The 27,751-nt window shown below is 41.8% G+C and overlaps 1 protein-coding gene across 1 annotated transcript; it reads right to left on the bottom strand.

Annotated features, from left to right (window-relative positions):
* Positions 1–79: 79 nt before the first annotated feature.
* Positions 80–26,071, bottom strand: grm2b (glutamate receptor, metabotropic 2b). The gene is made up of 6 exons (XM_076759749.1): positions 25,161–26,071; positions 20,590–21,217; positions 7,576–8,413; positions 5,838–6,901; positions 2,722–2,914; positions 80–1,638 (listed from the first exon to the last, which is right to left on the bottom strand). The coding sequence occupies exons 2-6, from the start codon at positions 21,097–21,099 to the stop codon at positions 1,565–1,567; spliced, it is 2,679 nt and encodes an 892-aa protein (XP_076615864.1). The 5' UTR covers positions 21,100–21,217; positions 25,161–26,071; the 3' UTR covers positions 80–1,564.
* Between the last annotated feature and the right edge of the window lie 1,680 nt (positions 26,072–27,751).

Here is a 27,751-nt window from a genome sequence, read left to right on the forward strand (position 1 = left end):
TTTTTTTTAGAATTCTGCTCAAAGTTTCTGCGTTTAAGTGTCAGCTGGGAAAAGTTAACATCACTTTAAAAAAAAAAAAAAAATCATTAATGGCTGCTAAAGCAATATGTTTGGTCCCACATCGTCATGGTAACTGCGTCTGCGTAGGTCATTGTCAGCCTGTCAGTGTCAAACATGAAATTGCAATTAACTCTACAGGAGGATCATTTATCTCTGCTGGTCGAATCGCTTAAATCCTGCATATTAACGTTTGCAGAGGAATGTGACGAGCACTAAAAGACTAACGCGGCCCAAATATCAGGTAGCTTACGTTATTTCAGAACAGTAGCATAAGTGTGCTGAAATCATTCAGTTACATTCAAAAGTGTGATTCATCAATATAACCTTGGAGAACATAAGCTGTTATGTGATAACAATGTTCCAGCTGAGGTGAGTCACGCTGTTGTAGTATCGAGGTTACAGCGATGAGCCTGTTTAGTCGCATTTCTCTACGTTCAGTTTTCCTCTAACAGACGCATTATTGTCCTTTTCTCTGGTGCATGATTGGGTTTACTTAAATCTAACCTATAAAAACAGACCAGGCAGATGGCGAGCAGGCTGTTACGATGTAAAATCAGGAAACTAATCAGTATAAAAGATGAGGAAGTCCAACTTGGGTGATTACATTTTTTACCCACTGTACATGTTTAATTAAACATACTCAACAAGTCGTTATAGCTTTGAGATCTGAGCACCAAATACAAGTCCTGGTATTAGAGCAGAACTAAACAACATGCTGCACCTGTTGAAAAAACAAAACTTTAATTTCTTTTTTTCAAATCAGAGGAAGCAGTCGAAAATAAAATAAGGAAAATAAAATCAAACCCAGTGCAAAAAGCTCACTGTTGCTGTCTCTGAACAGCTGCGTTTAGTTTGAAGTGTCGAGAGTCGCAAGTGTGAACCTGAACACAGCGGCATGTAATCTTTTAATATATATAAAAAAAACATTTTATTTACATAAATTACAGGAAAGCACACACTGTTCGACCAGTCAACATTAACACGTGTCCTTTATAATGTCTAGTTGCCTACTTTTCATCACGTTCACTATGGTTAGTCACATATTTTGTTCAACAGAAGGGCAAAATTTATTTCATAGTATTTTTTTTTTCTTTTTTTTTGGTCAATGACTACAACATTTGAATATATTCACAGCACTGTAAGGACAAGATAAGAACAGCCTTTTGTTTTGTATGACACTATTGCTTCACAAGCACCCATTTGACAACAAGACTCTTTAGGACAAGGCACGGTGCATTTAACATCTATCTGTAAACCAAGGAGATCACCGCATATTAAATCTATACAAAAAGGCTTTACAATTGATACATACTGCTCACTGTGGCAACATCATTTATCTTTCACAGTTGGAGTTACCCTTGCTGCGGTCAGTCAGTCTTCCCAGACAGAGTTATCTCTCTGCAGCATGTTGGATGGCGTGGGGGGGCTCCGTCATACACAGCCTTGTTTAATGGAGGGATGACTGATGATGGGATGGTCTCTTGTGCTTAGAGAGGGACCTTTTTCACAAAGAGGACGTTGTAGAGTCCACCACCTCGCGGCCGTTGCAAACGGCTGGCACGTAGTTAGAGGCTGATCCTGGGAGAGCGAAAACAGCAACGTTAGCCAGGCGAGAGTTTTTCCACTGCTAGCAAACCAAACTGTAAACCAGAGATAAAAGCTGTGGACAGAATTATGGAAATGGACAGTCATGGGCTCTGCAGGTCCACGCTGGGTGGGTTCAGATTCTTCCACAGGTCCAAATAATTCACAAGAATGACTCTGAAGTGTTGTATTTACAGTTTTGAGGTACTTGTACGATACTTTGGTACTTCCGTTTTACATTATTTTATACTTCTCCTCCATTTATTACTACACATATATAATGTAGGTCAAGTTGTTTTTAGACATTTTAATGCAGAAATGTTACATATTAAACCTTTAAACCACTCACCACTATTACAATTAGCTCCAGCTTGGCAAGCTAAAACAGCACAATGCTACTAAGACATGTGTGAATGCATCAGTACCAATAATCAGTAAAAGCTTGGAATACTTCCTCCACCCCGGGCTCTCAAGCGTTATATCAAACATTAATTTTAGATGACTCGGACTTATTTAGTCATGGTGAAGTAATAACAGTTAAACTAGTGTTTAGCCTTTAAATGCACAGTTGTAGTTTGGACTAAAAGTTACACTCGGTGTACTTTCAAACTCTATGTCTGTGCTTACTTATGACGTTTGTGCTGAGAGATAGTCTGTCACTTTTTTAGTAAGCCTTAGATAAGACTTATCCAACATGAAAAGAAACATAATGGCAGGATTTTAATTGCTTAGCCATACTGATGAAAACCAGAGGGAAAAAACTTCATCCTCAGGTTTCTGTGCTTATAGTCCTGTTTCATTAAATGAAAATGTAAAAAGCTCTGGAACAAATGCAACATGTAGCAATAAGGTACTGCACCAACATTTCATGGTGTTTTACAAAATATTGCAAGTTAGGTCGCAATTCTCTTGTTGATTGCACTGTTATTGCTTACATCCTATTTTGGAGACCTTAACTGTTGCTACGTATAAGGCTGCTGCTGAAATTGCAAGCAGATGTCTTTGTGCTGGTGTTTACTTTTTTTTTGCACAGTGCCGGGCAGAGCAATGAGGACCAGATGCAGTGGATACTCGTACCTTTCGAGTAGCTGGAGCTGGGAGCGGAGGCAGATGCAGACACTGTGGCACTGAAGCGGTTGGCTGTGACTCGGAGTGAGGCCACATTTTTCTGGGGCTGAAACAGGATGATGTGAACCTTGGGGGCAAAGAGGCAGCCGAGAACCACCGAACCGCTCAGACTGACGGAGATACACATGGTGGTGGTCTGCACCTGTGAGGGGAGAGAGCGACAGAGTGGGTGATGATGAATATTTTAGTGTGCACTTGGGTTTTCTACTTTGGTCTTGGAAAGGACTAATGACGTTTGTTCAAAGGCCACCTGGCTCCGGCACTCTGCACACACACACACACACACACACACACGTACACACACATACACACACCTGTTACTTCACTACAGCCTTTGATCCAATCAGATCACTCGCAGTTTTATTCGTTTTATGCTCTGGTTACTCTCAAAATCTTTAATCCAATCTTGCCCCTTTTAATGCTTATTCCCAAATCAATTATCCCATTTTTTTCAATTCCTTCTTTGAAAAAAATCACTCCCAAAGCATTCGCAACCTTCCTGTCAGATATGTGCTGTGCACCCTATGTGCTCTTCATCGTATCATTGTCTTTCAACACACAAAACACCTCTCCTCCTCCTCCTCCTCCTCCTCCTCCTCCTCTCACCTCACCCAGCTTAACATCAGGGTCACACACATTATCCTCACGTCCTTCATCTCTCCGACCACATCCTAATCACCCAATTATAACACATAATTATCCTCTATTACAAATAAATAACTAATTAGATGATCAATATTAACTTGTTCGGATCTCCTGCCGTGAATGTTGTAGGTAATTAAATTTGGCAAAGGGTCAAAAACACTTTGGTTTTTTAGCTTAATGATGTTGAGTTGATTATATGTCAGATCACGCCCTTTAACTACATTTAGTTGCTTCTACACTTGCTAAATTTAGAGGATTTATCCTAAATTTGCCAAAAGGTTCTGTATCCTGCAGTCGCATCAAAAACAAAACCAGAAATCTCTCATGTCATCTTCATGTTTCATGCTCATATTATTCGAGAATTATTAGCCACATTTCCATTTCCAATTAAATGTGGATGTGTGTGAAGTTTGCAATTATGAATGTTAGCAATTCTAATTGTGTATCTGGATGTGCATGAATATGAGGGGAAAGAGGAAGAATGTGAAATAAGCACAGCTGGCTATCCTGGAAAGTCAGGGCCTTGTTAGTCATATTTCAGCTGCTAATGTGAGCTGACTGCTGGGGTCATCTTCCTGAGCACCAGCTCTTCCCACCCCACTGGTTACCCCTGCAGTCTAGGAACTTCTATTTGCAGAACCACAGCATGAAGTGAAATCCCTCCTAAACATGCCGCACAACAACAATAATGCTGCAGAAATATGAGAAGTCCTCAAACATATCGACTACAAAAATAACTGGTGAAAACGGCGTCAAGCCTGCGGGTAACATTACTTCACTTGTCTTTTGTCTGCAGCTCCTTATCTCTTTCAGCCATTTAACAGTTCTTTATATGAATAATTCTGAAGCACCAACAGGACATGCTGCTGTGTGTGTGTGTGTGAGCCCCACGGTGGTCTTACTTTAAAACTGACAGGGAAGAAAATCATTCAAATCATCACATACTGTGCACTTTCTTTGTCTTTTATGATTTAATTTACTGCAGTGTGTCTGTTCAAAAACAAACACATCAATTTATGTAGAATTAACCAGTGCACAAAATTCAGGCATTGCCTGTTTCTGTCGTGATAATGTTGACTCTTGAGCAAACAAGAGGAATGAAAAGTACAGGAGAAGAAGGTTTGAAATCATTTACACGTAAAGGTTTCTGAACATGAGAAGAATAATCTGCAACCATCTGTGAAACCTTGAGTTCATCATGATTCACTGGGCAACAAGGCTAGTCTCTCATTAGAATATTTCTGTGCTATCCAACCCTAATTTGAAATGTGGCAACTGAACCCTCAGCCATTATTATTGGTGTCACACAGATCCAAAGCATGAAGGTCTCTGTTGCACTGCCAAACCTCTCATTCTTTCAATTACTGTGTGTGCTGCCCCTTCACTATGAAGCCTTATATTCTACAATGTTCAGCCGGCCTCATATATCCCACCGGGGATCAGGAAAAGTAAAGGTTTTCGGCTCACGGTTTGGGTGCCAGGAAGGCTGATGACCACAGACATGAAAAGCCTGAGGTACCTCATGATGATACAAAGCTTGTGTGATCCTGGACTGCCCCCCCCACCCCCACCCCCTCCCCGCCATCTGTTTGCACAACAAAGGCCTTGTTGCTGACCAAATGCTGTGGCAGTACCCTTGAGTGTGCCTAAGGCACCAGGACTCATAACTTGCATGGTCTGTCAGCTTTATGCCCATTGTTTTAGTCTTGTTTGTCTTATTCTACACTGCATGGAGAAAGATATTAATTCATCCTTACAGCTATAAATTTTCGATTTGGGAAAAACAAAATGTATATTCTATATTCAGTAATAGTTATGCATATAGTCAGCCCATTTATTCATTGCCATTTGTGTGATGCAGGGTAAATGCAGCCTTTAGCCATTTGTGTAGAGGCTGCAAAACTTTATCCCCTTGTGACAACTCTGCAGCAGACATGTCATATTTCCTCTCATTATTAGGGACACGGTGCCACTAAGTGTCCTTGCTTACAATTATTTTTACTGAGTTCACTATGTAGGGCCAGCTGTGATTTAGTCTTGGTTTCTAATATGAAAAACTGTAATAAATCTCCAGAATTCATCTTTTGCACCTGAAATGTGTCACTTAGCATTTAGTAAAGCCACGATTCAATGAATCAGTTTGACTGTCATTAATTATTTCTATCTGTATACTCCAGCCTGATCTGTCTTTGTTCTTGTCTTGAAAGATCCTTCAAGCCACATGAAAAGAAAGCCTGCGCTTTCATGGGTCTGGGTGACGCTGATCAAATGGAATCTGCAAGTGACACCTTCTCCTTTAGGAAGGATAAACACACTAGGGATAGTCAATTTATAGACTTTGTGTACATTATTCCACAACAGTGGGCTTGAGAAGTTTCTAGAAATCTAAATTCTAAACACTCCATTTCATAGATAATTACCCTGTAATCGCTGGCTGTGACATAGAAGATGGGCTGGAAGGCAAGCCAGATGATGCAGGTGGTGTACATGGTAAAGCCGATGAACTTGGCCTCGTTGAAGTTTTCAGGGCACTTTCGCGTCTTGAAGGCGTAGACAGTGCAGAGAATGATGAGGATACAGTTGTAGGCGAGTGACATGAGCATGCTGGAGTCCCTGCTGTTGCACTTGAGGGTGACCACGTCTCGCTTCTCTGGGCTCACCTCCTTCCGGACCCCTGGCACCTCCACCAGCAGCCAGATAAGAGCCACCAGCAGCTGGCAGGAGATAAGAGCACCACAGATCGCTACCTGGGAGGCGGGGCTGATGAAGCGTGGCCGCTGGGCTCCATCCTTCACCCCGCTGAAGATACGAGCAATACGATTGGTCTTGGTTAGAAGAGCTGAGTAACACACTGCAAATGAGGTGCCGAGGCCCAGTCGGCGCAGGGTGCAAACAGCAGTTGAGGGTTTGGCGATGTAGATGAAGGTCATAAGGTAGCACATCAGCACTCCCAACAAGAGGATGTAAGAGAGTTCACGTCCACTCGCTTTAACCACAGGTGTCTCATTGTGCTTCAAGAACAGGCCGACTACAGACAGAGTGCACAGTATACCAAGGCAGGAGATGGTGACAGGCCCAATGGCCCAGGCATCCTCCCACCGGATGTATTCTTCAGGCAGATCGTAGCAGCCCGTCAGGTTGGCCAGGGGCCACTGACCAAAGCTACAGTCAGCACAGGTGAACTCGTCCTGCAGGTACTGGTAGGGCTGGCAGGGGATACAGATCCAGCAGCACACATCTCCTGGCTGCATGCTCTTCACCTCGTTCTTCCTGCAGGGGTCGCTGCACTGGGAAGTGGGTGGTCCGAGGCCACGCCAGGGTACCAGGGAGGTGTTCAGGGTCAGGTTCTGGTCCCAGTAGCCAACCTTCTTGTAGATGAACTTCCCATCTTCTTTGTGGTAATGAAAGATGTTGTAGCGGCTGATGCTGTCGCCAAAAGAGTCGAAGCGCACCATGTTCTCTCCGTCTGAAGGTCTGAACGGAGCTGGTAGGAGGCAAATATACAGAAATGTTGACTTAAAACTCCTATAAAAGATTTAAAAAAAAAAACAAAACAAAACTCATATCCGTAAGTCTTGAGACAATGAGACAAAGAACACAGAACATAAAAAAACTTCAAGGGTACAATTGATTTTGTAATTTAATTAAATTGTGTGAATTTGTGTATATATTACTGATTACACTAATGGTACTGTACACTCTACTCATATTTTTATTGATGCTTAAAAACATTAAAAAGAAACATTGAAAAAGTTCACTATGGTGGCATATAATTCCTAAATTACAGTAAATGCTCAAAACACTGCCATTCAAGTTCATCTGAATGTGAGTATTCATTCATTCGACCAACACCCACTCTCAGAATAGTATGTTCTAGATAGTTTGCCCTCCCACTGATTCCTCCACGCTAATTAACACATTATTTTTGCTAATTGAATAAGTACAAATCCCTTTTCAGTGCTGCAGAGGAAATCATTTGAAGTCTTAATCCAGTGACATGCTTGTTCGTAACCCCCTGTTTGCCTTACGTTAAAAATGGTCACAATGAATTGAATCTCATTCTCAGCTATTTCCAATTTCATATGACCAAGGTACACGTAACACAAGCACTCTTATTTGAGTGAAACATTTTGTCCGTGGTTTCACTGCTATGCCTACCTTCAAACTTGGTTTTCAAGATGAACTCTTTGTAGAACCTCTTGCCATTACCCGGTTTCATGGCATCACAGACCTTGGATGTGTTGGAGCACACAGCTTGCCTCATGTTGTGCAGAGCATAGGCCATGGCGTAGACTGCATTTACCACAAACATGATCTTGGACTCCTGCTCGAAAGTTCCATCTCGTAGGCTGTATTCACTGCAGCCTGGTTCCTGGAGGCTACAACCAAAACGGTGCTCCCAGAACTCTTTAAACCATGGGTTTCTTGTGTTGGTGTATGGGTTCAGCTTGGTGAAGTAGTCTTCAAACTCTCTAATTGGGTAAGAGGCCAGCTCGATGGTGAAAGCCCTGTCTGCCGCGGCCTCGCTGCCCCTCACCACGCTCTCCTGTGCTCCCCATCCATCACTTGCCACCCAGGTGAAGGTGACATTCATGCGAGTAGCGGCCACCAGCAGCTCACGGGCATCTTCGCTGCGGGTGAACAGGATGACCACCTTGGCATTGGACTTCTGCTGCAGAGAGCGGATCACATTGTCATAGCCCTGGCGGTTCATGGAGCGGCTCACCTTGGCTGAAGTGGCGATGCAGATTTGGCGAGTACGGGCCTCCTGCTGGAAGGCATCAATGCCCGTCTCGCCATAGTCACCCTCTGATGCAACAGTTGACACGTAGGTCCAGTTGAAGTAGCGCAGGATCTCAGCCATGGCCTTGGCCTGGTAGAAGTCAGGGGGCACGGTGCGGGCAAAGTAGTCATAGCGGCTCTTATCGCTGAGCTTTGAACTGGTGGAAGCATAGCTGATCTGAGGGATCTGGAACAATCGCAGGAGGTTGGCCACCTGGAGAAAGAGAGGGAAAATATTCATCATATGGTTGTAAAGCCTCATTTCATACTTCCTTTATCCTGACCCCGACTAGAATCAAATGAAGGACATTGTTGCTCCATGGTATGCATCTTACTGCTCACCTGAGAAAACTTTATTTGATGGTGTCCTACAAGCTATATTTTGAGAAATTTTAGCAGTACTTCCTGCAATACTTTATAGATTGCTGGGCTAATGTCATTCATAGGAGTTCAATGATTATTATTACTAATGTTCTAGTTGGCTTGTGGTTATCCCCGCCATTGGCTTTTTAAAACCATTAAGTTCAACAAGAACATTCTTTAAACATGCAATAACATATTGTTGAAAACTTTTGGGCAGCAGAAACAAGCTGTGAACACTGATGTATCAGGACTTTTTAAGTTAATATTGCATTTATACATCCAGCATTGCAATCATTCATAGTCATGTTTCTGGCCACCTCACTCCCCCCTTAGCTCTGTTTCAGTCTCCACCAGCGCCTGAGAGAAATATTTGGCACTTAAGCAGAACGGTGAAAGTGAACCAAAACAGAGAAGTTGCAGGCCAGAAAACCAAAACACCGAGCTGAAATATATTCTAAAGCTCTATAGAGCTGAGGGGAGCTGCACAGTTGGTGATAATTACCTTTGGCTTTGCTTCTACAAGTGACATATTTCACATTTCACATTTTATCCAGTGTTATTCTAGAAATATTGATTATTCCACTTTAACAGATTTAGAGTGATACAGTTGCAGGTGTTTGTGCTGCTGGCAAGCACAACACATTGTTGTGGTTTAAATTGCACCTATGATAGCTGACAATTTTGAGTCAACAAGATGCTGCAATGCTGGATTTCAAATCTCTCAAGTCTTGTTGCTTTTAAACTTGTAGATATAGATCAGGTCTGCTGGTGAAGTGGAGCTGCTGTCTGTTGTGCTCCAGCTCTGTGGAGGAGACTGGCAGTGAAAACAGCGACAATTCAACGTTCCTCTATCTCACACTGTTTACTCTGTCAGGGATCCACATCACCAGCAGCCAGTGCCACAGATCCCTTCACAGATAGTGCCAGATAACAACAGCAACAATGGCCCGGCGATAAGAATTTTATCAGTGTGTTTTGCTGCTTTCTCGAGTGAAAGCCATTCTGTGAAGTCATTAAAATCTCATGACAGATTCTGTCCGACATTATGATGCCCACCTAACCCAGACAAATGTATTGATTTCCTTGTCGGGATGATAGTTGACGGAGAGTTCAACAGGGGTGGATGATAATCTTTGACTGACAACTCAGCCAGGCATTCGTGTTGGACACATGCCTGCTGAAATTATTGTGCCACAGTCACAACTTAAAACCACTGCAATTATTTTCCCACACAGCATTACAGAGCTATGTATGACAGAGAGCTGGTGAAAACTCGTCGTTTCGAGGGATTCCTCATGAGACACGGTGGTGATTAGTGAATACCCATGAGTTTCAATATGACTACCTCGTCCCTCAAGCATCATTGTATGCCTGGAGGCTTCCCAAACAATGGTACTCCCATGGATGTAATTGGAAGCCTCCACACTCAAACCGAGTCCTATTAAAAGTACAGTTCTCTGTTACAGCTCTCTCAATACAACCCGCGAAAACTTCAACAGAGCTATCAATCCTTTCTGTGATATCATAAATCTTGAGTGTTACATAAGATATGTGCACTAGCATCACAATCTTCTGCATGTGGCGCATGCCCTGAACATGTCACTCAAAAACTATTGGTTACATTCCCATGACATTTGGCACATACATTCATGTCCCCGAGGACTGAAGAAACCTTTCGTCTAGCTCCTCCATCAAGAATGTTTTTCATTTGTCCAATATCCTGGTTTTTGGCCAGCATGTTAGCATTGTCATTTTGAGCCTTTTAGCATTAACTCAAAAAGTACTACTGTGTTTACAGTATAATTACAGCCTCACAAAGCTACTAGCATGGCCAGACACATTCACCTTTTCATTGCTATGGCCAGCCTTAATATAAAGTGAAGCATTTGTAAACATACATTACTGGATTGAGACAGAGTAGACTACTTGGCACTGTATATGCATGCACTCTGTTTTGCCTCAGAAATTACTGACATTAACCCTGATCTGCAAGCGGCCGTGTGCTTAACCTCCTTTAGCTAAAACACCCGAAAGACAAGAGCCCGCAGAAAACACAGGCGCACTATAAGCTCTTGAGGGGTTGAATGGAGTAAATATGATGTATTTAGACAAGCGCACTGCACCCGGCAGTAGTCCTCCACTGCTTCTCGTCAAATGTAGGACAAAGGTCTCATCAAATTACCCACTGAGAGATGTGATTTCCGCTGTTAATGTATGGGGAAGCCTGATTGGATCCCTGCATATACTGATTCATTTATGTTGCCTAGGATATATACTGTATTTTGTATGCAGCAGGCTAACATGTGAGCAGCCTCACTGACTCAGTCAGTCACACCTGCATGGTAATAAGGTAGTTTCTTCTTGCAGGGTTTTCAGGCAGGCAGTTGGCCCTCATCAATAGATTCTTGGAGAAGCTTGACAGCGCACCTTTCAGGACGGCACTGGAGTGTGTGACAGTAACCGTCTGTTCGTCCTCATGTGATACTTCCCTCTCGCTGCCTCCATCAACAAGTCACATAAGAACACAACCACAGCACTGGCTCAGGGGTATCATACTGTAAATGTGCTCTTGTTGTATGAGACTCCACAAACTCAAAACTTAATTTCTTAATTGAGTACCGCCACTCTAGTAGATGGTACAGGAGCTTTGCCGACACTGTGACATTAATTTATTTAAGACTTACACTATCTTTAATCATAACCAATAGATGCTGCACCTAAAAAGTCTTGACTTTGTCCTAACCTGAACTCATCCCTAGTAAAGATACAAACCACTTTAGCTTGTTTGGATCACAACTGCAGTAATTTGAGGCACCAATTAGATGCTCTTCACGGTCCACTGGTTTAAAATCCAAATGTGGTCCCCAAATGAGCTAAAGCTTGGACCACAGTATCAAAAAATAATACATGAGAGAGGCAAATTCACACCACAGCCTCCCTGTATGAGGTGTCTAATTAGATTTTAAGGCACCCACTTGCATATATTTTCATATTAATGATATAAACTAATCTTTTGAAAATGACTACTCTTTTGAGATTTAGAAATGATCTAAATATTGCCCATTTGTTGTGTGAGGACAAGTAGTTTACACAAAGAAGTGCAACTTGCAAATCAGCACATTAATTAGATTAATGACCTCATTAGCATCACATGTTATATCTAATATATCATGTTGATTATGACAGTATATTATGCATTTAAGGTCTTGTTTTGGTTCTACTATTTAATAGGTTCATTAGTGAAACAGTGATTTTTTTCTATAATGCTTCCTTCTATGTAAGCCTCCTTCCCTTCAGTGTTACTTTAAACCAAAAATGTTGATTTGGAGTCTCTCCACAGTACAGCAGGCAGTAATAGAGAACACACTCTATTATTTACTGCAGTGATTGCATAATATTGCACACAGAGATTAATACCCCACAAATACCATATGTCACAATATGTCAAGACAGGACTTTGCTGATTACCATTAATTTCAATGGTTTGTTTAGCAGACAGGGACTAAAAGTCTCGCCCCAGACTAAAAACTACATAATTCAGGGGGTGAATTTTGTTTTTAGTCACTGAATATTTGGGACAAAAAACATCACAGACAATAATCCCAACAAGAAGGTTTTGACCAAAGTGTAAAATAAATGGAAGTGTTAGTTAATATCATTTAATTCATATTGTATTACAATGTTGTAGATTGTGTCCTATTATTCACATTTTAAACATTCACGTCCACGAGAGACTCTGAGTGCAGAGCCAGCTTCACAGTAGACTTAAATTAAATAGCTGTTTTCTCTGGATGTGATCTGCTTTTTATGAAATTCAATGTGATACTATTTATTCATATCTCCGACTGCACTGGAACAGCTCTGTAATTCTTATTCTCCTGTATAATCTGTTTTATTCCATTTTATCTCTTTCATTTCATTTTTCAGCTTTATTCTTTTAAATCCCATATATGTGTCTTTTTATATTGTCTTGTGTTTTGTTTATATCTCGTCTTAATGACTTTTATGTCATATGAAAGTTGCAACACAGAGAAACTTACCTGGCCTAAAATCTTGGCCTCCTCTACTGAGTTTGTGCTTTGCTTATTGTTCCTTTACTTTGATAATTGACCACTTCAGTGCAGAGTGATTTATTTGCTGTTTTCAGCTTCAACTGCTGACAGGAAAAAGTTTCTTTAAGATCACCTTAAAATCTCAGTTTAACACATCTGCGTATGTATGAGCAGGATTTGTGATGTCCCAACTCCCTTGGAGACCAATCGTGGTCCAGTTTGCAACTGATGAGCATGCAGTGAGAAGAGACAGTGTCTGTGTCTGTTTTAAGTATCTTTCAGTGTCTTAAAACACATCTGGAGTGGATCTTTGAACAAAGAAATGCGTTTATTTATGTCAAAAAGAAAACATTTATAAGGTTCCCATTTATAAGTCCTTTAGCTCTCTCCCTCACTTTTAGCACCAGTTTCTCTCCTCTGTGTATTACATGACAAACAGCCCATGCACAATATAACATATGCACTTAAGAGTATAGTAATACACAGTATAATCAGTGCACAACACAAAAGCTGAATCTAAGTAAGATGAAATATCTTACATAAAAGCAATATATGCTTGTTTTTTATTTGACCATATAGATCTTCTAACCAGGCAGTTTCTGTTTTGGAGCATTTCACTTGTTTGAAGCTTTTTTTGTCTTTAATTATCTTGTTACTGAGATTTTGTTGCTGGTTATGAGTTATGAACCTACAACTTCCACAATTACAAAGCTGGCTGGTCAACACTGACAAGTACAAAACTGCATTGTTAAAGTCAGAGTTTCTTTGTGTCCAGACAAATGTACTTGTTTTTAGTCTGGCTTTAAGATAACTGTGGATCTTTGAGACTCGGTATTTTTACATGTTTACAATATCTTGATAAGTGAAATTTTCCTGCTCTGTCTGCAGATATTTTTGCTTATTTTAAGCAATATTTCCCTTGCTTTCTAGCTTTTTCTCCCCTTGTTTTTGCAGTGTAGGAAAAAAGACTGCACACAAATAACACTGTCAAGCTCCTCAGATCATCGTCTTTAGACTCATGAAACCATAACTCTGCTGTAGCTAAGTTTGAAGTGAGTGCTTGATATGGTGTGTATAAGATGCATCGTGAGGAGCAGTAATATGGGATTTCGAGGCCAGTGTTTCTACAAAGGAGAAGAAGCATTGAGGGAAGATATGTGACAGCTGGAACATGGGCAGTCTCTTACTCATGTGTCTGTCATGATTTTTTTCAACATGAAAAGTCCATCTGTATGTCCCCGAGGTTCCTGTCAAGCTGAGCCCTACAGTGGATACAGTAGATGGCATGCAGAGTGAACCTTGAGGATGTACAGTGCACGAGCAAGCCACTTACCAAGGGTCCAGAAATACATGTTATGCATAATGGATACAATGCACACTGCGACTACGTTTGGTATAATGGACTGTATTTGAATTACATTAGTAAAATGTGACTGTTGCAATAAATAGCAAAATAAATGTCCAGTATGAAGCATAGAAGTGTTATTACATCCAACACTGTGCACATATAATGACATACAGGCAGCACTGTGAGGTGACGTGTCTATTTATGATATTAATTCATCTAGTTGCAAAGTTATTCAACAGAGTAGTTAAATTCTGAGGCAAAATACAAAATGTAACTGATTCAATGATGTGCTTTTTACCTAAACATATTTCTTCTGAGTGTGGTACTAAAATGGCATTAAATTTCAAAAAGAAACACAGATGTTGCAGCAGGCCAAATTATCCGTGCCAAGCTTGTGTTTGGCCTAATTTGGAAATAATCTAGTTCAATTTCTGAAGATGAGAAATTATTCCTGCACACAAAATGAAGTGAGGAGGGAAATAATACTGTAAAAATGCTGAGAGAGCTAACTACCTCTTTGTTCTCCTGGATGCCAAAATACACCCAAGTGAAGTGGCATTAGTTATGTGAAGATCTTGGAATCAATATGTTATAATTCCATGATATATAAGAAAATGGTAGTCAAAGGCAATGACAGGTTTGCATTGTTTTAATATATGCAGCTCTCTGAGTTTTGATCCAAACATTCACAGAGAGCAAACAGCTTCAAAGAGAAATCCTGCTGTAGTCAGATGGCTGAAACAGCAGAAGTCTAATGGCAGTGTGGACTGTTCAATATCTGTCCCATTTTCTCATGTATCTGCTGGATCAGCTACCTGTTCTGCTGCTGATGAGGATTATTTTAGATCTGAAGCAGCTTCACTGGATCCTTCCACCCTCCTTTACTTAGAAATTGGTATATTGTCATCATAAGAAACTTACATTGTTGTCCGAAGAGACTAAAGTCTAAACAGACCGATCACATAATATGATTGCTGAACATACATCACGATGATCTCGATGTGTGGCAGGGTGTTTTGATGTGTTATGGCTTTAACTATTAACCCCTCTGGAAGTTGCCTATAGACTGGTGATCTGTTTCATCCAGCCTGAACCACCTCCCCCCACATCAGAACATACCAACATGGTGCTTCATTCACTCAAAATAAACTCAAACATAACACAGGCAGCGATTACGTTTTGCTAGCACACACTTGGTGACAGCACTTCAGTAATATATAAACATAACCCAGAGGAGACAGGATGTGGAAACATATTTTGATTTGAAGATGTGGGCAGCAACACAAAGTATCTTTTGGCCTGATTTCAGAATTTGATGTGATCTTATGTGAGGTATTGTTTAGTGAAGGCAAGGCTAGGCAAGGCATCTTCACAAGTCAAGTCAATGTGCTTTATGTGTGCTGCATCTGCAGACGCCCACCCACCCACAGAACCCACACACACACACACACAGACACAAACACAGAGGCAAACATACAACAAAGGCGTGAACAGATGATAAGATATTCAAAGCAGCAGATGCACATGTAAACAGGTAAGCTTCATACATATGACCACACTGCATCTATTCATGTACGCTTCTGTTGTCGGGAACGCAGCGGCACAAAGAAATTTGTGTGTTGATCTGCTTGCATGTGCTATTTCAGGAGGAGACAATTCTTCACATTAAACTTCCATCTACCTATTATTTCCTCCCACCAGCAAAACAATGCTCAGCACAAGAGCGACCTTTCCAGCCACCCTCAAGTACAAGGATATATCTGTGAAAAATGATGCTCTTTATCATCTGCTTAGCTTAAAGCTTTGAAATATCACTTCTGGCCTCTAGCACTTATGAAATCAACTTGATAAGGCCAGTAATTTTTACCGTTATTGAGACTAGGCTGCTGTGCTCCTGTCAGACAGTCTTAAGCACAGTTCTAAATAACAGCCACAGGTTCTGAGCAAAGACCGGTAATTTATTCCTGTGATGCCGTGTGAAAAACACAACAGCTCTAAGACAGACAAGATGAAGGGAAGTGCATCTGGAAATCGATAGGCTAGTAATATTATTGACCGCGTGGGTCTTGACTCTAACCAACCTTCAAGTCATTACAATGTTTTCCTTCACTTTGAATGACATTCTGAAGTGCTAATTAGGGAGCTGAGCTGTGAATGTGATAAAACTTCCAGTTCAAAAATAACAGTCTCGAGGAGAGGAGAGGAGAGGAGAGGAGAGGAGAGGAGAGGAGAGGACAGGAGGAAGAGCTAGGCAGGAGGGGGGATTCAGCTGTAATATCACATGATAAACAAGACCCTTTTGAAGTTAACACCAAAGCAGGATTTTTCTTCGCCCGACGCAATCTGTGAAGACGGAAACACAATAAAGACAGAGGCTTCTCAAGTTCCTCCGCACGACACATCAACAGACTTAATAAACCACCGGCAAGTAAAAATATTAAACATCAATATCTACTGGACAGATATGAACTCTTATAACCTCAAATTATTGAGGACCTTCCCGCAGCTTCGGCTGTGCTACAGCAGAGCTCGTCTAATGTGTTGTTGTCTTGTCATAAAGGATTTAGTGGGTGTTTTTTGAAATATGAACTTCAGGATGTTCAATTTTTAGGATGCTAGATTCTCAACAGCAACATCGTCTGAAGGGAGGACGGCTCGTACGGCGGGGACGCACTTCATGTTTAGGCTGTTGAAGTGCTCTGCAAGGATTTCCTAATTCTTAGGTCATTATTACCAGAGACACACTTGTTTTTTCTTCTTTGTGTCCATGTGTGTTAAATTATTGAAGTATGTGCAACAGTTTCATAAAACTTATTTGCATGTTGAAGACAAAAGTTGTGATTATGCCTCCAAGCAGGTTTCAGCTTTCTATTGTGTGTGTGTGTGTGTGTGTGTGTGAAAGTGTAGCAGCTTATGAATTTGCAGATACCAATTTTCCTTATAATGTTATTTTTGCAGGGAAAGTGTGGCAATGGCTCCAAATGATTTCATTGTTCTTTCTTCATTATGGGCTAGGTTAAACTCATAACTGTAAAATGTGTAGGCTGTTAGGACTGAGTCATCATTCATGGCCAGTTCTATACAGCGAACGTCCCAGATGGCAATAAAGAAGTGTTTTAAAAAAAAAAAAATAGAAGAAACAGTGAGAAGACAAGGACGACAACATACACCGGGATGAGTAAGAGGAAGATGAAAGCCTCCTAAATGTTGCTGGGCTAATTACGAAAGGATCCTTTTTGAGGCTGCAGAGAAACTGGCTCGTCTCCCACCATCTTTCCCACATCTCGTCCTTGGCCCCGGTCAGCCTCCTCTCCACACGCAGGTGGACACGTCTCTGCCAGCCAATGGAGATGCACCCCACAGATGGGAAAAGCAGCTCCTCTCTAACTTCCCCGGGAGCGTCCCTGGCACTTCTTGTCTTCCTCAGTCTTCCAATGCTCTTCATCTCCACAAAGTGCTTCTCTGGGATAAATAGGGACTGTGTAAATCAGCGACCTCTCTGAAAAATACCACCATGGGCTTCTCTCCGCTCTCACGGCTCAACTCATTATAGTGTCCAGGAAGTGAACAAAGAGACCGTTGAGTGTAGTGATGCTAGAGGTATGTATTCAATTTCATACAAAAACTTTCAAAAGCAGCGAGTTTCTTTTTGAACTTTTGGGACTGTGTGGTCGTTGAAGACTCATTCACAGGGAGACACACACACACACACAAACACACACACACACACACACACACACGGACACACAGTCCTTTTCATGCTTCTTGAAAACATGCTGTGTTCTTTTTGTCAAAGCATCGTCAACATTACCAGAGAAGAGGATTCATATTATTCAGTCCTTTCCAAAGCAAAGGAGCCCTGTGCTGAATTGGGCTTAAACGATAACAACATGGTAGGCTACATGACACGACGCATTCATCACTTTAGACTCCCAGCAAACATCTCCAAGGTTGGACCATATTCTGACATTGCTTTTGCAGACATTAACGAGGGAATCACAGTCGAAGAGGCTGCAGCACTCAACTTATTCAAGCAATCAGTGTCTCCCGTATATGTGGAGCTATGGAGGTATTATAAATCAAATACAAGTCCAAGTCCCAGACTCCTAAAGGAGAGCCATGAGACGTGGTTATGACGTCTGTACATACAGCACATTTATGTCAAGAACTAAAATGCATGTAGAGCCTTAATAGGTTATCAAAGTGTTCATAAAGAAAAAACACAACCTGAAAGGAATAAAAGGTTGTTCAAAGAAGTAGTGTGACATTTCTCTTAATATCTATGCATTAGCTGCAGCCAGGAGACAGCATACGTAACACCACATCTTGTTGTTTTTATCCTTTGGTTGTTTGTATGGGTGAAACAAACAAGATAAATTGGTGACCTTCAGAGGGGCTGATAAGGATATTTTTACTTTTGGACCTTTTTCCGGCTAAGCTCCTGGCTGGAGCTTCATATGAAACATGTTGAACTATTCCTTTACAAGCAATATATTTTCAAAGGAATGTGGATGTTTAAAGAACAGAAGATATGGGGGAAAAAAAAAACAAAAAAAACATCTTACCGCTGGGAATCACTGGAATCATCAGTGTCATTACATCTTTACAATCAACCCTGGTGACATAATCTGCACCCGACATCTAAAACTGAGCGTTTTCAGCAGCTCATGGCTTTTAATGTTGTCTCCATACAGTCGTAGGTACACTGATCAGCATAAACACTGCTGCATATTCATGAGCAGTGATTCAGTCATCAGCACATTCAGGTGCAACATAAAATATTCATGTTTTGCTTAGTGTATGTCATGTGTGAAAATTAGTCCACACTAGTCTTGTGTATGTGTAATTGTTGCATGCAGCACATGTTTTTCCCCTCACAACATTTTCAAGTAAACAACTTGACATCCTTTGCATTATTAAAGAGGGTTATTGTGGGGTGGATGTTAGAGGTGTTATGTTATACAGTACAAAACCGCTAATCCTTGTTGTTTCACCAACTTCTAAATGTAATGAAACTGTACCATTCGAACAAGCCACTCTGAAGTGATCCTCAGTGTGGCGTCACAACCGGAGGGGATAAGTGAGGGAGCAGGGAAAGAGACAGCATCAGCCAGTCACAAGCTTCATCAGAGCTGGGTGCAGAGCAGCGGAAGCCAAATGCATTTTTGGTGAAATTGCAAAGCTTTTGGTGGAAAAACAATGTGACAATTGTACTCTTGGACATAATAATTAATACTAAATCATACTGATTCACAAAAAAAAGACGATACCAAAATGTGGAAAGTATAACACTTTGCTTTAGCTATTCGGTATATTATGCCAATGCCTATTAGCTATACTAGTAAACAGCTAGTAAACCCATTGCTCCAGGTAAAGGCATGAAAAACGCAGTACCATTGAAATGTGAATTGTTAAGAAAGCAAATGCAAAGCAAGCAAAAGTCTCTGTGACTAAAGCATTAGATGTCGCCACACACTGTTAATTAACAATATCTTTATATGTGTGTAGTTTACTGTTCCAAGGATTTGCTGCAAATCAAAAGATAGAGCTTAATCTATGTTTGCATGTGTGTGTGTGTGTGTGTGTGTGTGATAAATGTGTTGTGAACTGAAGTTAATGGAAAGTGTAACCAAATCACTGTATACCTACACACTCACTAACACCCAGTGCATCATGGTAATTATGGCAAGTGAGGGCAATCAGAATTAATTAATTATCGTCAGATGCATTGCCTCTGGCAACCTTTCATACGTGTGTGAAAGGTCAGTTTTCTTTGTGAGGCAGAAATGAAGTCGCTGACAAGGAGATGGATGTCTCTGTGAATGCTGATGCTTCAAACAGAATCATCCCAGGTGGATTTTTATTCCAGCCAAAGCAAAATCTCTTCCCGCTGAAGGCTCAGTCTTCCAGCTTGGTAAAAGCGGAGATGCAAGGTGTTTTCAGTGATTATCTGTATTTGTGGAAGTGAGCGTGTGAGGCATGAGTAAGGGAGTCTTTATGCAGATTCAGGTTCATCCATTCTCATGTGTCAGAATGAATGACTGAAAGGATGGTTTCATAAATCAAAGTATGGCTTTTCTGTGTGATGTAACAGTGCCTTAAGTTGCAAATCATTTGCTTAAACCTTAAAATTGAAATGTCAGTTAAATATTTGCAGATATTATTAATTAATGATTAATTAAAATATCACAACCACAAAATTGCGATTTTACTCTGGAAGGACTGAATTTGCTGTTCAAACATTAGGACCTTGGATTGGTGAGCAGATTATAAAGGAAACAGGACTGACACCTACCTATTAACCTTCAGATAAATCAAATCAAAAACAAATCCCAAACCTTTTGCTATGCAAGAACATCAGCACTGGCTGATTCTGCAAAACTTGTTAAAAAAAAAGTTTGCTTTCTGTAAAGTCTGTGTTATTCTGTGGTTGAGGTTAAGGTTGTGGTTACAGCAAATTTAACATGGTTAGGCTATGGTTTGGAAACTAAAATGGTTGGTTAATGTTGGGGAAAGCTCATACGGTACAGGGCTGCATGTGTTGCTGTTTCCTGTAAATGCATTCAAACTCGACCAAAGCACCGAATTTGTGGGATGAATGAATTTGCGATGAATCTGCTGATTTACCTGAATAGAAACGTCGCTGTAGGATCCTCCAATGACCCCAGAGATGGCCAGCGGGACCTCGTTTTGGATGGGTCTGGAGCCGTCTGGGCAGATGAAGCCTGGGTCGTGCACCTTGGTGAGCGAGGCCCTGACGAAATCTAGAGACTGCTCCAGAGCGTACATGTCTTTCGAGCAAGTGTCCAGGATGTGGGCCCCCAGCTGGAGGCCGGGAAGGATGCGATCGCTGGAGTTGATCTCATCCAGCGCCAGCAGCATGGCCTCCAGTCTCTGGATCCCTCTCTCCTCATTGATCTTACCACAGTCCTCCGTCCCATCGCCTTTGTGGTGCACCGGGAACAGACCTCCAATCACCAAGTCCCCGTCCAAAATGATCTCACGTTTGGCCGCTGGTGGTAATCTGGAGATGCTGGGCAGGACTCCTAGTATCAGCAGCTCCAGCAGGAGCATGTGAAGAGGCCAGTAATGGGCAGAATTGGCCAACGACCTGGGGCAGAGGACTACGCTCAGCATGGCAGAATCAGGTAGGAGGGTTCAGCTGGTTGAAGAGGAGAGGAGCAGAGGTTCACAGGGTCTGGAGGCGAATCACTTTCAGATCTTCTCTCAGTGGGTGCAGCATGTTTGATATTTCCTGAGTGAAAAAAGGCAAAAACTAATTATCCTGTTGATCAAGCATGATGCCTATATCGCTATCTATCTATCTATCTATCTATCTATCTATCTATCTATCTATCTAGCCAGTTTATATCGAAACTTTCTCTTCCAAGCAGTTCTTTACAGTTTTTTTTATTGATTTTTGTCTGGATTTCTTCTTCCCCTTGGCCTAATACGATCTATAGAAATGTTACAGACAAATAATGCTGTTATTGGGCTGTCCAAACCAAAGACAGCTTTGTGAGGAGGCTGAGATTGAGTCTTATGACTTAGTTTCTGGAGTGAAACATAGGTGGAGCTTGTTTCAGCCAGGCTCTCTGGGATCCCAGCGTGAAATATAATCACTGCAGCTTGATCTGAAAGACAAACTCGGAGTTGCCAGTGCCGAGTGACCACATCAAACATTTATAGATATTTAAGGCACCTCTCAAGTGAAGCGTAATTTCCAGGCTTACAACCGAGATATCACATAGATGGTGGTGCTCCTCGATGGCTGGGGTTGCCATGGAAACATGGTGGGTAAAAAATAAGTGTTGGATTGCAGGGAAGTGGGCAGCGAGACATGTATGCTAATATGGATTCCTATCATGAGGAGGCTACAGGTTTCGGTCTCACCAGGAGCTGTTATGATGTCTGATTAGGGAGGTGGGCCAGTTCAATCACAGGGCTCCCAGAGAGAGAGGGAGCAATCCTGTTTGCTTCAAACACAGTCATTCATCACATTCATCACACACACATGCACACACACACACACACACGCACACACACACACACACACACACACACACACAAAGTTCTACAAACAGATTGGTTGAAGCAGTCTTTTGACTTTTTTTTCAGGACCATTATCAACATATCTTTATCATACCAGCAGTATTAGTCTTGACGGGAATTGTCTGCGTGTCCGTTTTGATTGTGATTTGATTTCACAGGAGTAACGCTGGAAAGCCCACAGACCTTCGCTGTAGTTCGGACAATCTGATGTGCTGCCGCTCCACTCTCCATTAACAAGCAGTGGGGAGCTTATTAGTGACTTTTCCCATTCTGTCACACAGTGTTGTTACTGGCATTGTAACATTTCCTGAAAATGTGCCACTTGCGGACCCAAATGCATTATCAGTCCTGTTATTAGTCGACCTCTTAACAGTCCTTTTATGCAATTCTGGTACGTCCTGTTTCCTGCACTCACAGAGGCAGAAAACCCCCCACAGTGGGGTATGCAGGGGTAGGTTACAAAAACACCAGCTCCTGCAGCTACACCCAGATAAGTTCATCTGGCCTGTGTGTGTGTGTGTGTGTGTGTGTGTGTGTGTGTGTGTGTGTGTGTAAGCATGCTTTTGCAGGGACATTTGAAGAATATCCTGTGATATCCCAGGAGCAGCGCAAACAACAAACAAGAGAGAAAATGAGGAAAAGTGTAATGAACGCTGAATATTCCCCCAGATAAATATTACATCAGGTTGTGGGTGGGAAACCATGTGGGACACTTATGAATCCACTACCCTCTCTCCAGCGGAGAGGCTGTCATAATGTGTGAAGTCATAATGTAAAATCTGTCTCAGACCTGCTGTGTGTAGTGGACAGTACAGTGGGTGCAGGTGTTTGGTATTGCTCTATTATTAGAACCAAGGTGAGAAAGTAACCATGAGAGTTCAAAATTAAGAGTCTAATTGCTCCTCTGTGCTGTCTGTTGGAGCAGATGGGGGCTTTCTGGTTGCAAAGACTAGGTCACAGTGTGAATTAATGGCGCAATAAGGAACAGCCAATTAGGCAGGGCTATGCAAACTAGGCCAAAGTGAGACTGGAGGTCCAAAAGAGCCTCTTTAAACCTTTAAGAAGGGCAAAAAATGCTGGAGAGTCTGACTCTGAAGTGGGCATGAAATACAGCTATCAAAACCATATTTCCTACAATGATTTGAAACACATCTTAAACGGGGAGCACTGGCATCAGCTTGCGTGAGCGTTAAATCTCAGCCTCTGATTAGTTGTAAAGTGGCTCCTATTGGGCCTCGAGCACTTCATTAAGATCGCCTTGATTTAGACGGCTGTCACACTCAGCAGCTGAGAGTCACTCGCTCCCCAGACGCCTGAGCACAACATCCCCTCTGAAAGGCAAGTTCAAGAAGAAAAGGTAACGTGCTTCACTGCGCCTGCCCCGGACAGAGACAATTTCACCAACATCAGCATTAAGATGCTTTGAGAGCATCATGTTGTTGTCTTAGCCACATGCAGCTAATGTGTAATGTATGACTCACTGAAGAGCTGCTTTCAGCAATAATGGTGATCGGCACGTTTGATTCGACAGCGTATCTATGGAGAAATACAACGCCGTGCATGTCTGGACAGAGAGATGGTTTGGATGGTGAGGGACTACCCACTAAATCCACTAAAATCATGTAAAATAAATCAGTTTGATGTGTTATTTAATGCTGCTGCTGATGATTTCAGTAACATCTCCTCAAGCCTCTAGTCTTTGCCATCGGGTTTGTTTGGCATGTAGCCTTTTGTTGAGCACTTGAACATACATGACATGACATTTAGCTCAGTGTCTAATCCATTACATATCATTAAGCCAGTTGAGTAATAACAGCCTAAACACAGCACTCGTCCCATCAGATTTATCTAAAATAATGTTTTCCAGTGTTTACGTGACTGATAGGATGATCATTTATGGCAGTAAGAATTTCTGTGATAATTCCATTTTCCTAAAGCACAAGACAAATCACCTGAGCCGTTTAACACTGTGACCTTTCATGGTCCCCTAAAGGGCCACAGCTAGCTGTTCAAAGCGAAAAAAGAAAAACATATTTACTCTCATGAAACACAAAAAAGAAAGAAAAGAGGAAAACTGCAGCTCACAACTCCACTAATGGTCTCCATCATTATATCATCTCCAGTGGGGACACAGTTTATCCCTCCACCTGGACTTCGTCAGATGAAGGAATTAGGATGCCTCCGCAGTGGCCGGCAGCCAGCTGATTGTGAATTTGAACATAGATCAAGTGCATCATTTAATCAAAATGAAACAGGGAAATCTGGTTTTCAGCCTGCTTGGCTCTCAAAAACGACACATTATTTTAGTCTGCTAATAATATCTCAACTGGAAGCGTATTCCCAGGAAAACTTCAAGGCTGAGAGACAAAGTGCAGATTTGAGGATGAGACCGGCTACAACAGGTTGTTGATTTACTGCTGGCCACCATGGTGGCACCGCTCCAATAATAATATGATAATAACATTCATGGAGACACGGTGGTGGTATTACAGTAAGGCATTACAAATCTTTCACTCTCATCCTCTCGCATTTGAGAGAAATCCCGCTGCAACATCACATCCTGCCCACTGACAACAGCATGCAATTGATTTGTCCAATGCCGATTGCACCGAGCATGAATGTTGGAAACTGAAAACAACCTAACTATAGTCACAACGGGATGCTGTTACCCTGTTTAGGGCGCTGTCTGAAAACCAAAGCTCTGATTGGTTTGAGAGGAGCAAGCGCGATTTAAGATTATGCAATTTTTAGTTGAGGCAGTTGAGACTGTGCTGCATGTTCTCTCAGGTCAAGTGGGGGGGGACAACTTTACATATTTATCCCAACGATGCATATAAAGTCACCCTCAGGTGTTGGATGGTCTGACGTTGATACACAATGGCATCAAGTTCGGTTCAGCAATCAACATATGATTGCTGTGCCATGTGAGATTTAAGCGCAATAAAGAGACATATTGTGGAAAATGTTGCTCTTTTATCAGCTGGTCATAAGAAATGATTCACTGGCAGTTGAGTTGAGGTTGTGGGATCGAATCTTATAAAGCTAAAAACAAGTGAAAATGCAAAGGCAAGTCGGGCAGGAAAGCCTACGAAGGAAAAAAAATAGTACTGTATCCAAATCAAAGTTATTAAGTAATCATTTCTTACCTGGTTGTAGTACTACATGTATTTTGCCGGACACGTCTGCACGTCTCTCTTCCACAGGCGACAGTACACAGGCGACGTGAGGAGCTTCATGTGACGAGCAGAGTCCAGATGTTGCTCACTTTGGGCATGTTTGCCAGGCAGCTGTTTGGATCTGTCCTTGGTTCTGAACTGCTGTGCTCACTGGCAAGTGTGGCAAACTCCTGTCGATGCTCTGCAACTTGTGCCCGCCGGCCACCGCGCGCACAAGCCTGCACCCACCGGAGCGATATTAACCTAACCGCCCAATAACGCTCACATGTCCACCAGCACCGACAGTAATGATGCGCGAAGGATTCTCCCCTCTGTGACTGTCAGCTTCACTGAAGTCAAATCTAAATTCAGCTGTAATTTGTTTTACGCATTAGTGTTTCCTATTAAGCGTCTCTTGGAAAGTTAATCAAATCAACTTCAAAACAAGAGCTGTGGAGAAATGGTGCTGTAGCACCGTCGGATGGCACGCAGCCGCTCTGTGCAGCTCCACAGCTCTAATGAGTGCAGAGAGTCGACACTCTCGCCTCTCAGAAACCTGCCTGCGCTTCATAAAGCGTTTGTTTGCAAGGCAGCGAAGTGAGAGGAACAGGAGCGCGTCAAAAATAATGAAATCTATCTGGCAAAAAAATATCTAATAATATGTGCTGTTTAGTATGCAGGAGTGAAGGATAAAAACAATGACGAAAGTGCATAAATCAAAAAATCCCAATTCCTGTTTCTAACTTCTCACAGGTCTTTTTTTTTAAGTGACTCATCTATTGCAGTCCCTGTGGAACTGAGCTTGAATGGTGTCAATCTAACTTTTAATGATAAACTCCACCCCCCCAAAAATGGAAAAATCTTTCCAAATAGAGTCTACAAGGTGCTGCAGCGCTCCGGCTAAATTTAGAAAGATGAGAAAAGAGAAATGAGCATTTTTTTTTTTTTTTTTTGTTTCCCTCTATGAAGGCTGGCCAGCTACTCATTCACTTCCATCTCATTAAAACTGAATCACACTCAAGATGAGTGGCAGAGCACTTCACAAACTAAAGAGGCACGTTACATGGTTTGTTTTACAAAGAAAAGGTGACAACGTCCCACACACACACACACACACACACGCACACACACACACGCGCGCGCACACGTGCACAATTCACAAAAGTAAAAGAGTTCATTTCATTTTAAGTGGAATTCAGTTATATGGGGGCAGGATGGAGGGATACTTGAGCTCTAATACAGGTCATACATAATTCACCCTCATATGTTGTGCTGCAAATAACCTTGAGTTAATACAAACATAATAAACACAGAAATTGTTTTTGACATTCTCCAGCAAAAACAAATGACCCTTAGTGTATTGATTCTGCCTATTAACTATTTAAAAGCTGTGTACCCAGCAGAGGAAAACTTCAAAGTCTCACTGGTAATTACGGTTAACTATGCTACATGCTGTTCTGCAGTAAAGCTTTCTGCAGCGACACCATTTCATGCAATAAACTGTGCACTTTTTCTGTTTTCCTCATCCAAAACAACATTACATCAGCAACATTCCTGTTGCATAATTAGTGAGGAGTGCAGAAAAGGTTTGCTGCGCCCGTTTGGCTTCTGTGTCCGACTGAGTTCCCTGCTACACAAAGAGTTACAATTAAATCTGGAAATATCCAGGAAGCAAAATGAAGCCCATTCAGTATGAAGTCATTGCTCACCCATTTCTGTCACCTGCACACGCTCAAGCCCCATCATCACCACCACCATCCTCTCACCCACACACGCACAAAACACATCTCGGCATTTTCAAACGTTTCATTTCTGGACTAACAACAGCTACTTTGCAGTTCGAGGTTGGGAAAAGAAGAACTTTTTCTGTGTACAGTGGCAATTAAAATGACGAGCGGAGTCCTGCTTGTTGCATAATTCCCTCAGCTAACACAAAGGGACCAATTTTCTCCTGAAATAGAATTGTAGTTTACATTACAATAGTTGAGGGCATGTGGGTGGAATGCAGAGTTTAGATAGGAGCATGCCAATTAATGTCGAGTGAAATTATAGAGGACAGAAACAAAGCTTCCTGGCCAGTGGTCAGTGTTTATCGGTCTGACTGCTGCTGTCTTTGTGGTTAATGACAAAACAATCAATCCAATTTCGAGAGTTTAGTTTAGTTTCTTTCTGCTGTGTTTCTGCTTTTGTTGATTCTCTCAAGTATGGAAGCACGGTCTTGTTACCAAAAAACACACACAGCGCTGTCATTATAGACAGGAAGTGGACAAATGTCTTCTGATCAGGGTGCTTTCGTCTGACCGGAGTCACCACTTCCAGGTACTCAGACTAGACCTTTACATTCCCTCCACAACATCTACCGTATATCCATTGATTTGAACAGAAGTAGCTATTAAAGGTCACAAAAAACACTAAATGAAAGAGTTCTCATTGGCTGCCTGTGATATCCAGCCACAGTCTTAGTTTAATTTGAGCTTTGAGGTGTCCGTCTGCAGCCGGCAGTACGATGGAAGTGAGTGGAACTTGGTTTGTGGTGCTCAAAGCACTAAAAGGTTTACTTGAAAATAGTTACTCTGGGAAAT

The sequence above is a fragment of the Chaetodon auriga genome, chromosome 2 (assembly GCF_051107435.1).
Source record: "Chaetodon auriga isolate fChaAug3 chromosome 2, fChaAug3.hap1, whole genome shotgun sequence".
Classification (NCBI taxonomy): Eukaryota; Metazoa; Chordata; class Actinopteri; order Chaetodontiformes; family Chaetodontidae; genus Chaetodon; species Chaetodon auriga.